At 45.5% G+C, this 12,993-nt stretch overlaps 1 protein-coding gene across 1 annotated transcript; it reads right to left on the bottom strand.

Annotated features, from left to right (window-relative positions):
• Positions 1-1,166: 1,166 nt before the first annotated feature.
• Positions 1,167-10,902, bottom strand: CA3 (carbonic anhydrase 3). Its single transcript, XM_066266432.1, has 7 exons — positions 10,760-10,902; positions 9,918-10,115; positions 7,959-8,077; positions 6,255-6,347; positions 5,181-5,243; positions 3,459-3,614; positions 1,167-2,149 (listed from the first exon to the last, which is right to left on the bottom strand). The coding sequence occupies exons 1-7, from the start codon at positions 10,791-10,793 to the stop codon at positions 2,030-2,032; spliced, it is 783 nt and encodes a 260-aa protein (XP_066122529.1). The 5' UTR covers positions 10,794-10,902; the 3' UTR covers positions 1,167-2,029.
• Positions 10,903-12,993: the final 2,091 nt, after the last annotated feature.

Genomic DNA, 12,993 nt, shown 5'->3' with positions numbered 1-12,993 from the left:
TTAAAAACTCAGCACTTGGAGCCCAGGGAAAAGTTGGGAAGAAGTTTTAAGTTGGATGATAATTGTGAGCACAGTGACCAGTCAGGGCATGGCAGCAGGGATGTTTTACTGGAAAGCTATCATCTGAAGCTAAAGACATCGTTTCCCAAGGGGATCTAAACTAACTGAGATGAGCAAAAACCAGAACTAGTTGTCATCACATCGAACAATGGATTACTCAAGAAGCTGAGTGCTTGTTCTGGGATCGTCACTGCTTCACCGAATATTTATTAAACACGTGTTAGGTGCCAGTCAGGGTACTAAGAATAAGAGCAATGTCAGGGTCCATACTTATATCCATGACTGATGGAGCTCGTGGTCAGGTTCTTTTAATACAGTTCTAGCCCATGGAGCCTGTGTACTTGAACCCTTGCAGCTGGCACTGTCACGTTTGTCTTGTGTGGGGGTGTTCCCTGGACGCAGTGTACAGCACTCCAGTGTGACCTCGGAGTGACTTGCAGAAAGAATCAGTGGTGCATCACCATCACCACTAATTAATGAAGGCTCCACACCTCCTAATTCCCAGGGGTTTAATGAACACATCCAGTCCGCGCTGACTAGCTTGGTTTCATTTCACTCAAGTGGCCATCTATTACATTACTTTTGCCTCCCAGGGCTCTGTCACCTGACTTCCGGCCTCACAGGGCTCTCTTGATCCAACACCACTCTCGTTCTGCAGGGTAACAAATCGCTGCCGCTTTCTAGAGTGAGTTAATATATTAGCCAGGAAGGCAATATATTGCCCACAGCAAAGCCACCAACTGCAAATTTGGACGTTCTGTCTAAAGACAGGAGATATTTTGTAGGTCTAAGTAGATGGATTTTTTTAAGTGTTGGACCAGGGTCATTCCATGTCCCTGAGGAGCACCTGTGGTATGAGCCCCAAACCCCAGGCCTCTGGAAGCGACTCCGCACTCTTAAAGTCAAAGTCGTGGCCACGCATCACTCTTTACATCAGCATCCTCCTCTGAAGGCTCTCGCTAATCGCCTTTGCCATTCTGAGGGAAATGCAGCATCCAGTCCAACGCAAAACTTGGGTTCATTATCCCTGTCCCTCAGTGAGGAAATCAGATGTGCCTTGTTTGCTGTTCTTACCCCTTTTCATTAAAACAAAACACAACACTGAATTCTTTGTGTCCGTGTCTTTATTAGTTTGGTGATCAGCTCACCTGCCTTAACTGTTAAGTTTGAGCGTTTGCCCGTGTGTGCTGGGAACTGTTAATCCCACTTTCAACTTGGAAAGACAGCAGAGGCAGCTTTATTTTAACAAGCATGCAAAAAAAAAACCCACCAAAAAAACCCCAAAAACCAAAGTAGTAAAATGAAAAATAAATGGCCCTCCTTCAGGTAAAGAAAAATATTAGGATAAAGTGATGAGCTATCTTCAGGAAGAAGAAATTCAAATACTGGGTCATATGTTTTTAGAACTCCTGGTTGAATGTGTTTTCTTTTCACTGATAATCAATAACCAGGTCATCATTTATAGGAGCTAATATTTTAATATAGCATGGACCTCTTGCTGGTTTTCTCTTAAGTGTTAGACCACATTCTCATCCCAATTCTTGGCATCCATAGTCATTTTATCTCTGCTTGTGTTTAACTGCCACATGACTTACACCGCTATACCTACAGATGGTCACAGAGTTGTTAATGTGGGCAAAGCATAAAATGAAAATAGTGAAACTACAGTTCTGTGAGATTTATGATGACAGAAAAAAATGGTAATAGCCCCTTTTTCTGTATCTCTACTCTTTTATCTCTGTTTCTTCTTCTTTGAATCTTTATTCTGAAGGCTACTGGTATAGGAAAGTGATTATTACAAAGGCCAAGGCTCCCCTAATCGATCCTGTCATCAGTAACTGTGGTTTCTTCCTGATTGCATCTGTCATTCATTGCTCAATATGGAAACTGAAATACACCTGGAGGACAGAGCACCGAAAGGAGGCCAGGCACCAAACTCTCCGGAGCAGGTTTCCCTTCCTGTGAGGACTCATTTGAAGGAGGCTCTCACCACCCTGCCCTTGATGGGCTGTGGTGGGCGCCAGTTCCCCACCAGGGGCACCGGGGGCTCGTTCTCCGCGCTGGACAGGAGACTGCGCAGCTTGGCCATCTGCGAGAGGCAAGGGAAGGTGGTCAGCTCCACATCGGACCAAGCAGACACAAGATGCGTGCAACAGAGTTAGAAACGATGGTTTTTAAATAAGACAAGTGAACCACAATACCTGCCTCCCACATTCCATCCAGAGTTATCTGGTGACCAGTTCCTGGTAATACAGGCCTTTTCTTTATGAGTGAAAACAACTTATTTTATACAGGACTGCCGTGCCCTCCAGGCAAGTCCTTTTCTGCCTGAATTCTGAAATAATTCTTTTAATTTAAGGGTCAGTAAGGAGCACAGACTGCATGTAGGAGAGGGTACAATGTTGGTGGGAGTAATAGATGTAAGTGGTCCTCATTGGATAGGTTTACCGAGTCTTTTTTTTTTTTAAAGGAAAGAAATAAATGACCGTCATGCTTCATTTAAAATTTTCAGAACTGATTTTTTTTTTAAGGGAGGAGATTTAGGAGATTCTTACCAGTAAAGCTATATTTCTACATGATCACATGTTTAGCTTTTCTCCTTAAGAAAATTTCATTCCTCTTTCAACATATTTATACCAGTGAACCTGATGGTCAGATCTGCCCTTTTTGATGGAAACGACTGTGCGTACTTGACCCCACACCAGCGGAAACAGAAAAGCTACTGTGTAAGACCTGACGATTAGACGCTCCTCACTGAGGGCCGTGTCTCTGTGCTGTCCACCTGCTTTGATCTGATCTTCTCTGTGTCCCTGCCCACTGTTTTCCTCCAAGTCTTTCCTGGAGAGTCTCCTTAATAAACTTGCCAGGACTTTCTTTAGATGAATATTAAGATTGAGCAGAGAGGTCCGAGGTACTGGAAGCAGACAGAGTGGAGGTAGAATCGTAGTTTCTGTACTTGGCTGTGTGATCATGAGCAAATCACTTACCTTTTCTGAGCCTCAACTTACCTGTAAGACCTGAGAAACCGAATATACCTCAGGGGATGACAAATCCCTCCCGTGAGCACCCTTCTCCCAAGCCTGGGGTTACCCTCCTGCCTCCTAACCAGCGTTTCTGTACTTGGCTGCCTCCAAATTAACAAAGACTAACTGGTGTCAATTGAAACCCTTAAGTGTTTCTAGAGTGTCAACTCGGTCATTGTTCAGCACTGTCTACAACCCCCTTGAAACGATATGCATTCCTCCGGCCCCCTGGGGGAGTCACATTGCAGGACGTTGAACAGGCTGACTGTAGTGAACAGTATGAAACCCGTGAGCTTCCATGAAGCTGCTGTCCAGTTCAGCTCAGCGTCTCACTCCACAGAGCCAGCCCGCGCTGAGTCCCATGCAGTGGCTCACCTGCTCAGAGCTCACAGTTATGGGCTCCTTGAGCAGGAGCCACACAATGCACTCCTCGCAGGGTGGCGTGGTGAAGGAGCCATGGTAGGACCAGTAGTCGCGGCAGGCGGGGAACAGGCAGGATGGGTCAAAGTTTGTGAAGGGGGCCTCCTTGCCCTGCAGAGTGGGAGAGCGTAGTGAGCAGGTGAGGTGGGCAGGCGCGCTGAATGTGCACACCGCTGTCCCCGAGGCCCTCGCCCCTGTATTGGTCAGAATACATTCGGAAGCAGCAGAAAACACAGAACTCGTAGATGAAAGGCATGCCTTTCAGAAATAAAGGGTAAAGGGGGAAGCGGCCTGCGCTATTGGCTTTGTCTGGCCGGGTCACTGTAATATTTATTCCTCATTAACTGTCAGGATGACTGCATGCTATCACTTCTCAACAAGGAGGAGAAGCGTATCTGAACTGCAACAGGAATAATAGGAATAATTCCTATCAGTCGGTGCTTTGGGTCTTAATTATAAAAAACAGGTTTGCATTTTTGTTGAATTACTGAATATTTACTTTTATGGTGATAAAGTGTACTAGCATTTGATTAGAATAGTTCCTCAAGTAATTAATATGACTCCATTAATTAGAAGAGTCTATTGTTAAACAACAAAATATGTAGCTGCTGCCCAGAAAGAAGGGGCAACAGCAAGAGCCAAGCACGATACTGCTACAAATGTGTGTGTTCACATGTGTATGCATATATGTGCATGCAGTTTGTATGTGTGTGCATATGGGGTGTGCATGTGCTGTGTGCACACATGTGGTGTATGCACATGTGGGTATTGCATGCGGTATATGTGCATGTGATGTGTGTTCTAGTGTGTGCGTGGTGTGTGTGCATGTGGTATGTATGCATAGGTGTACATATGGTGTATGTGCAGTGTGCATGTGTGGTGTGTGTTCTAGTGTGTGTGCATATGTATATGTTGTGTGTGCATGTGGTATGTATGCATAGGTATGCATATGGTGTATGTGCTGTGTGCATGTGCGTGCACATGTGGTATATATGCCTCTGTGTGCATGTGTGTGGTGTATTATGCACATGGTATGTGTTCATGTGTGGGTGCATGTAGTGTGTGTATGTGTGGTGTGTACCTGTGCGTGTGTGTATTCATGTGGTGTGCATGGCACATGGTGTATATGTGTGTATGCTGTGTATATGTGTAGTGTTTGTGTGTGCATATGGTGCATATGCATGTGGTGTGTTTTTGTATGTGTGCGAATGTGCATACATATGGTGCGTGAGTGTACATATGGTATGCATGCATGTATGTGGTATGTATGCATATGGTGTATGTAAGTGTGGTGTGCGTCTGTGTGTGCATACAGTGTGTGCATGTGTATGCATGTGCATGTGTGTGCACATGGTATGTATGTGTGTGCACAGTGTGTGTGTGTGTGTGTATGGGGTGTATGTGTTTGTTGAGGGGTGACCGCTCTTGTCCACTTCATTGAGAAAGTATCTGACAGACTGACAGTGAGCATTAAATTAGCTGATGTGTGTGAGATTGCTTTAAAAACTATAAATCATATAGATATAATGGCATTTATTTGTATATATGTGCTTAGCATATTCATCAAACTTACTACAAGACTTTAGGTGAAAGAAATGTACTTGAAATAGAAAAAGAAAAAAATGGCCAGAACTTGCTTTCTATTTTCAGAGGGAAAAATGAGCATTTTTTTTTTACCTTTGTCTTAATCTTGTCCAGAGCATCCAACAGCAGCTGGAACTCCCCTTTCTCACGTCCAATCTGTAAGAAACAGAAAACCAGCCATTACCCTTTCCCCTTCCCCATAATTTAGGGTTGCCTTAAAAACCAATTTGGATCCATTTATCTGCACCCAGTGTTTATACATCTGAAAGGAAATTGTGGACTAAGCAAAAACACAAGTTTATTTCTCTCCCCAAATTTTAGGGTACATATTTTCTGAGCTAAACTTGGACCCCAGGCCTCTGAAGTACAGAACCACAAAATTGCATGCTGATCTGCTTCTATGTCCTTGACCGTCCCTGCAAAGTCATTCCATGTTTGTTTGTTTTTAAACAGAATTAGAGCTAAGATAGACTCAAAGTATCTAAAACTAAATCCATGGTCTTTCTGCTCGAACCTACTCCACTTCCTGTTGTGCTGTGTTCAAGCAGGGAAGTGACCCAGTGAATTGAGAAATAAGGCAAATTAGGTCATTCGAAAAGAAAGAAGGTAGATTTTCACCCCCGGCTAAAAATCTAGATTATGTTGCCATTGAATTCTTGTGTTAATGACAGTAAGTCCTCCTTAAACCGAATCTGGCTCAACAACATACACATTCCCCGGGCTGTCTTAGCCAGGATCATGAGCATGGTGGCTGCCCTAAGCCATGGGGACGTGCAGCCAAGCCCCGGGCATGGACGCATCCCCAACACCGGCTCTGCTGGTTTCCAGGCCGAGGGAGATGAACAGTGGAACAGGATAATGGGCCATGATGCCCTGCCCTCGCCACCACCCTGATGAGCATCTTCAAAGACTGGTCCCCAGCCCTCCCGGCACCAGGCACACTCATCTCCAGAGCCACAGCTGGAGAAATACAGCAAAAGGGACACTTTTAAGGGAAAGCGAACATGTTGAGATGATCTTAGCAGAGATGTCTTCATTGGTTGAATGAATACTGAAATTCATCCCCCCCCCCCTTTAAGCAAAAGGAGGGAGGGAAACACATACCATCCTTAGCTTGGGCAAGGAGGTCAACTTGGAAATGAAACACACGGTCAGTTTTCACCTTACCTTCAGGAAAATGCCCACCACGGCTATGCCGTCAGGCTGCTTCAGAGCTTCCCCGAATGTGTTGTACTTCGGATTCCAGTGGACCAAGTGCAGCTGAAAAGACAGAATGCGGGCGGTGAGGCAGATTCCCCGCGTGGGGAAGCAGGCATCATGTTATTCACAGGAAACCCAGGGGTTACCCAGTCTGATGTTGCTGAATGTTCTCGTAGAAGTTGACGGAATTCTAAATGTTAACGTGTAGTATTTGGGATGACATTTTTAAAGGTTCAAAGGTGTGTAAAATTAGGATACACAGACTTAGGACTTTGCCATAAACAAAAAAATAAAGATTGAACCTTTAATGCCAAGATTTGTTTTAGTTTTGCACAACATGACTCCTTTTCCTGACCGAGTGCAGCAGAGAGCTATACACAGGAACCTGCTAACATCCGTAAGTCACAATTAATTGAGAAATGAGAAAAAAAGACGAGAATATGATCATTTTCATATCTCCCTCCTTTTTGCAGCTGGTAGTAACCTCGTCCTAATTTAGAAAGTAAGTACAAGTTTAATTAGTTCAAGGCCCATACTGAGCTACACAGAAAGGTGAGAGAACTCATAGCAGTTAAGACTATTTTATTGAAAATCAAACATGAGATAACCCTATGCACAGAGGTCACACTGCAAACCTTGCCCACATTTTTAGGAAACACCCCAAACTGCCCCGCGGTGGGGGAAGACGGCCAATGGCATTGGCAGCCGTTAATCTCTCCTGCCCGTGGCTCTGCACATGGGCTCGGAGGAAACGGGATGACCACAGGGAAGTATTTTGAGTCTTTCAGAATTAGTTTATCCAACAATTCCACTGCCTAAGAGAGTGTCCACGGTGCCCCTAGGTTCCTAGGCTGACCAGAGCCTGCCCGGGGAAAGAGAGAGGTGGAGAAAATGACATGATGTTCTGTTCCTGGACACCTGTCACCTCTTATAGACTTGGCTTTAAGGAGAGAACATGCAGGGGCTTGTCCTAGTTCATGGTAATTTGGAGCCTTGAGCTGAGCTATAGGGTATGCATTTTTTAAATGGGTTAACTGAGACAAAGGAAAATATTTGCACCTATTAAATGTGTATGTATCTGATCACACACACACACACACACACACCCTCTCCATTAAAAGACAGGAACATGGACATTAGGCAGAATTACAGAATGCTATTTTTAAAGCACTGTGGTCTTTTATAAAAAAGTGGCCACTTAGGGCTCTGGACAGATTATGAACTCAGACACTGGTCTGCGCGAGGCAGAGCCCCAGGCTCGGCACTCCTCGGCTGGGTGACTTGCTACGGAACTTGTCTGTGCCTTAGTTTCCTCCTCTGTAACCTGCCTTGCAGAGTTGCTGAACACTTGTAAGCACTTAGTAAAAGTTAATTGCCTTTATCTTTTCAGTCTCATTCAGGGCCCTAGTCTTTTTTTTTTTTTTAATTATTATTACTCAGCTGCTATCTAAGTTCTTAATATCACCTCAAAAGTCTTCCCTCATGGTTAAGTCCCCTGTCACCCCTTCACTGTCTAGCCTAGAATGTTCAGCAGCTTCAGCTTAGGCTCCAACGACTGCAGCTCTTTTTGCAACTACAGGCTGGACGCAGAAGCGGTGGGTGCGGCTTTGTGTGTTTTCCGTTCTCGCTGTGTGAGCCCCAGATCGGATGGCAGCCCTGCCTCCCACCTACCTCGGCTGCGTACTTGACTCCATCCACGGTGTGCTCTGAGCCATGGTCATCCGAGGAGCCCCAGTGCAGGTGGAACTGGCGGAGCCGGTAGGGTCCGCTGAGAGGACCACCCCTCAGCACTGCAAGTCAGAGACGCCGGGTCAGCAGTGAACTCAGGCCCCTACCCTGGCCCTGCTTTGAACATCTGCCCTGATGGCCAAGGCGTGAAGGGCAACCGGGCGGGCCACACGGTGGCCCCTGTCTCACAAAATAAAATCTTGGGATTCTTCAAAGTCCATGGTTTCTCCCTGCTGCCTTATTTGTTGGGACATTTTATTATTATTATTTTAAATGTCAATTTAACATATATGAAAATAAATGTAAAACAACAGGTGGGCAGTAAGGATCCAGATAACCAAAGTGGGGGCTGGTCGTTTGGGTGCAGTGGGAAGACGTGCCTGACAGCTGAGAGCCAGACAGACCCAGGTTCCAGATCTGGTCCACCCCTCTCTAGCTGCTAGCTGTGTATCCTCAGGAGGGTTGCTAAACTTCTATGAACGGGTTTCTGTACCTCCATGAAGGTGATAATCATTCCACCCTTTCTGAACAGCTGTGAGGATTAGTGAGATTAAGGACTCTAACTGTCCATCACAGTGCCCAGCCTGGCAATCACTAAACAAATGTAAATTCTTTCTCCACATCTTGCCTCCAACTACACTTTTCTTTAAGGCTCCAAGTGAGAGCTTTCACTCACGTCTAATTCAGACTATGTCTGTCCAAATGGGGTAAAACAGGAGAGCTGGAAGTTTCCCAGAGAATCAATCCATGGGGACTTCTCGGTGGCATGATTTTGAGCATGTTGTTCAAATGCCTCAGCCCTGTTGCTTAAATTTGATTTTATGTCACTCAGCCTAGAGAGTGATTTAGAGGTTGAAATATTTCTTAAAGGATATTGGAAATTGCCCAGAAACATTAAAGTCAATATTTAGCAGGACAAGCCAGATCAAAATAGAACTCAGTTCTAGAAAGAACTGACCACCTGTCCGTGCTGAAGTGGGATCGCTAAAACCACAGAATGTGTCTGAGACGACAGAGTGAGGCTCAAATCAGCTTCGACACGTAGAAATGAGTGGTTTGATTTATTGCATTTTTCTGTCCAACCACTAGGAATAGTCATTATCTGGACATATGAGTCCAATTTATTACAATGAACCATTTGAGACTGTCACAATAGTCAACCATTTTTGCTTACAAAAGAAAAAGGCATTGTCATGTGGTCCAACTTAATACTGTTTAATTTTGATGTTTATCCTTCAAAATGGAACTTGATTTAAATAGAAAAGGGAGAAAAAAGTAACAGAGAGCAACATGAGATTATTGTTTAAGAAAATACAGATTTCTATGATATTCCTAACTTGGAACCTCCCAGAGGGTAGAAACTATGGTTCTATTACTCTTTATGACAACATTCACTGAGAATATTCATTTATGTACAGCAACAGGGATAATTTTAACTTTTTTATACAAACATGGTTATAAGAAGATGTATTACATAGTACATCCAGCACCAAAATATTTAAGGAAGACTCTTACCTCAGTAACAGTGAAACAGAGCATTTCCAATTAGCCTCCCTTTTTAAAAATTTCACTGATATGCTTAATAGTACAGGTAAAAAAAAAAAAAAGGTTTTTTTAAAGTTATGATTTTTCATTTTCACATACCCACAAATCATACCCAAGAAGAAACTATCAGGTACTACAAAGACACCCACCAAAAAGACTAATCACATAAACCCCATGAAGCATTAAGGGCGAGTCTTCTTGATCCAATGGCCCTGTTCTCTCCCCAGGGGTGGCCCTCACCCGCACACCAGGGGAGGGACCATTCACTTTGTTTGTTTGTTTGTTTGTTTGTTTGTTATGTTCCTTGCCTTGTAGAATAGGATCTCTGCCAAACTTGGGATAAAGAAGCATGCTTACTTGAGCGATCAAAGGTGTCATCAAACACAACCCTGCAGGTCTTCCCATTGTTGAGGATGGTCTTGCAAGAGCCAGGGTCGTAAGAAGCTGTCCATGGCAGCAGGGAAGGGTCGTGCTTAATGTCCTTAGTGTGCAGCTCAATGGGAGACTGGTTGTCTCCCTTGGCAATTGGGTAAATTTCATGCCAGTGGTCAGGACCTAGGAAGTCAAGTGGAGGGAATTTATTAATTTGGTGGCACAAGCAAACCCGCTTTTTAGTTGACTAAACCGGCAGTGATGGTGGAAGGTCTGGGGTTTCACACTGGGCAATCCAAGGCTCAGTGTGTGAGACCAGGGTATTAAGGGTGTACCTGGAGGCTCCATTTAACTCCATGCCTTCCCTCTGCTTGCTCAAGAATACAGCTCCCAACGGTTCTTTTTGAAAGGGACTTCATAGCCTTTTGGACTAAAACCATTTTCTGACATCCAGCTGGAATATGAGCACTGACTACAGGTGGTTTTCAAAGCATGTCCTTGCCCTGGGGCAGAGCAGGGGGTACTATACCAATATCCAGCTCAAAGAGATGACTGCCAGCCCAGTGTCAGGGATTTAGGGACCTTCAGAACTGGATCTCTGAGATCTGATTCCTCAGAGACAGGGGGGGGTCTCGGGTAAGTCACCCCGACTCTCTGAACCCTGTTCCACACTGGAACCACCCAGATGAAGGGAGAGGGTCAGCAGCTGGCACTTGGTGAGTGCCCTGTGAATGTCTGCATCCCACCCCCATTCCCCCACATCCACGTTTGCTGGAGTTGCCCACGTTCTGTGCAATGCAGGGCCCTCAGGCACGTCGGGGACTCACCGTTGTTGCTGGCGTAGCCCCACTCCTTGGCCATGGTCGTCCTCACGCTGGGTGGCTCCTGCCGGTGTCTGCGCAGAGTACCCGCAAGCCCTTGCCTTTTATCCAGGTCCCCACAACCTGCATGGCCTTATTAGGTCAGCGCAGGGGCGGGGGGCTAGCTGGCTGGGGTGGCATTCAGGAGGCGGGGTGGGGGGAGCCAATGAATGCCAAGGGCTGGACAGCTGTCGGGCGGGGTGGGCGGAGGTCTCTCATGCCACCCCCTTCGTGTCCAGTCCCTTGGAGCTGCAGGACTATCCCACCCGCGGCGCGCCGGGCACACACGCGGTGCCTTTTGCCTGGTCCCCCTTGCTCCCGCCCCATGCATTATTTGCGGGGGCGGGGGGGGGGTGACAGGGCGTCGCAGTTGTGCTCAGCCGCCACCTAAGACCCCCTCCCTAATCCCACCCCCACCCCTCGCAGGCGCCACTGGCGGCCGCGCGGAAGCGGCTGTGCGCTCCCGCGACCCGGTGACGCCGGCTGGAAGGAACGCGCTCGCTTGCTTGGCGGGAGTGAAACTCCTTTGCAGGCGACTTGGAAAGTTCCAGGAGCACGGATAGGAGGCAGGGCTGGGAGGGCAGGTTCCTAACTCCTTTATCCTTGCAGTCTGAGGGCAGCGGCCCGTCCTGCAGCCGCAGCGGGCGGCGTCCTCGTGCAGAGCCGCGGTCCCCCCTGGCTGGACCCGGCCACCCGGGTGGACACAGAGTAGGACCCCCACCCCCTCCCCGAGCTGCGTCTCTGCTCACGAGTCAGAGTCAGAATAGTCTGCAGTGTTGAGAGGCAGGGACACAAAGTGAGCCTGTTGTTTAGAACGAATGACCTCACTCTCCAAAGCAAACTGGAAAATTGGGAGAAAAGGTTGAGGGGAAGGTTTCCAGAATTGCTTTGAGTTTTCCTCTGTCTCCCAAGTTGTTGTTGTTGTTTTAACAGGAACCAGGGGAAAGGAGAGGAGAACTGGCCTATGCAGGGTGCACACACTAGAGATGTACTTCCAAATGTCTGTTTGTGGTGCACATGGAAGTCTGTGTAGTAGACAGATACTTATATTCTAAATTTCTTCTTAGTTTTAGGCCAGTGATAATTTTAAAAAGACAGCAAGGTTCATTTTTAAAGGTTCAAACCTACGTTCAGTGCTCTCCGAACAAGGTTTCAGTCTGCAGACCCTTGTTTACTCTGACTTTTATTGGTGTCGGTACTCTGCATTTGAGGATTACAAAGCTTGAAAAGGAACTATCACATCATGGTGAAGCTAGCTCATCCCCAAGGCATGTGGAATGACAGCCCGCTCATAACCTGGAAGCCACCGGAGTCACTCCCTGGGGTATTTTTGTGACCGGGGATTATTTGATCCAAACAATAGCCATGTGGGAACCAAGAACAGATAGTTTGGAAAATTCAAGCAAACACAGCAAAGCAATTGCCCTTCGACTCTGAGCTCTTGGGTGGATGTCAGGGTTGGATCAGAAAGTCTACCAAGTTGGGCTTTCTGGGCATGTGTTCTGCCTTTGCGGTGATAGTGTGTGATGTATTGTCTGTGGTTAATGAAGGTGTTTCATATTTCTTATTGAGGGGGCACTTACTTGCATTAGCAAATTGTGATCTTGTTTCAATTCATTAAAATGTTAAACTCTCTCTTTTTCTGCTATGTGTGGTTAGAAGATTGGTAGCTGAATTTCATGTTATTTGATACTGTTGATACAGTGTTTAATTCTTTTTATACTGAGCCAACAATCTAGGAATTCACCATAGAGTTACTGTTTAGGCATAGAAAGAGTTTTAAAAATGGACTTTCATCAATTAAAATAAAAAAAACTGCAAAATGAATACACAGTAAATTAAAAACTTGCACAATAGTACACAATTTTAAATAAACCGTAGGTAAATTTGCAAATACTTAATAGTTTTAGGTACGCCATCTTGAAAAATGATAATTGGTGCTTTCATTGTACACCTTATAAGAAAGTTAATAAAATTTAAACTTTCAAGAAAATTTAGATTAAATCATATCATTGCAGATCTCAATAAACTTTTCAGAAACCACAGATAAATCATCTGCATCTTAATTGATTTACTCCAGCATGTTTGTCTATAAATTTCAACATTCCCTGTCAACAGAGCAAAGAGATAATTCTAAATTGTATCCAAGACGTTGATATTTCTCAAATGGCTTAAAAGAGAAAACTGTTAAGTACACACGC

Source organism: Saccopteryx bilineata, chromosome 3, assembly GCF_036850765.1.
Source record: "Saccopteryx bilineata isolate mSacBil1 chromosome 3, mSacBil1_pri_phased_curated, whole genome shotgun sequence".
NCBI classification, from domain to species: domain Eukaryota; kingdom Metazoa; phylum Chordata; class Mammalia; order Chiroptera; family Emballonuridae; genus Saccopteryx; species Saccopteryx bilineata.
This window is presented reverse-complemented; position numbering and strand designations above follow the sequence as displayed.

What these genes read in the sequence shown, in the direction of transcription:
- CA3 (XM_066266432.1), bottom strand. Translation starts at nt 10,793, where the DNA reads ATGGCCAAGGAGTGGGGCTACGCCAGCAACAACG. An exon ending in TGACACCTTTGATCGCTCAA is followed by an intron (nt 8,078 to 9,917) that starts GTAAGCATGCTT and finishes TCTGACTTGCAG; the next exon opens with TGCTGAGGGGTGGTCCTCTC. An exon ending in TAACTGTGAGCTCTGAGCAG is followed by an intron (nt 2,150 to 3,458) that starts GTGAGCCACTGC and finishes TGCCTCTCGCAG; the next exon opens with ATGGCCAAGCTGCGCAGTCT.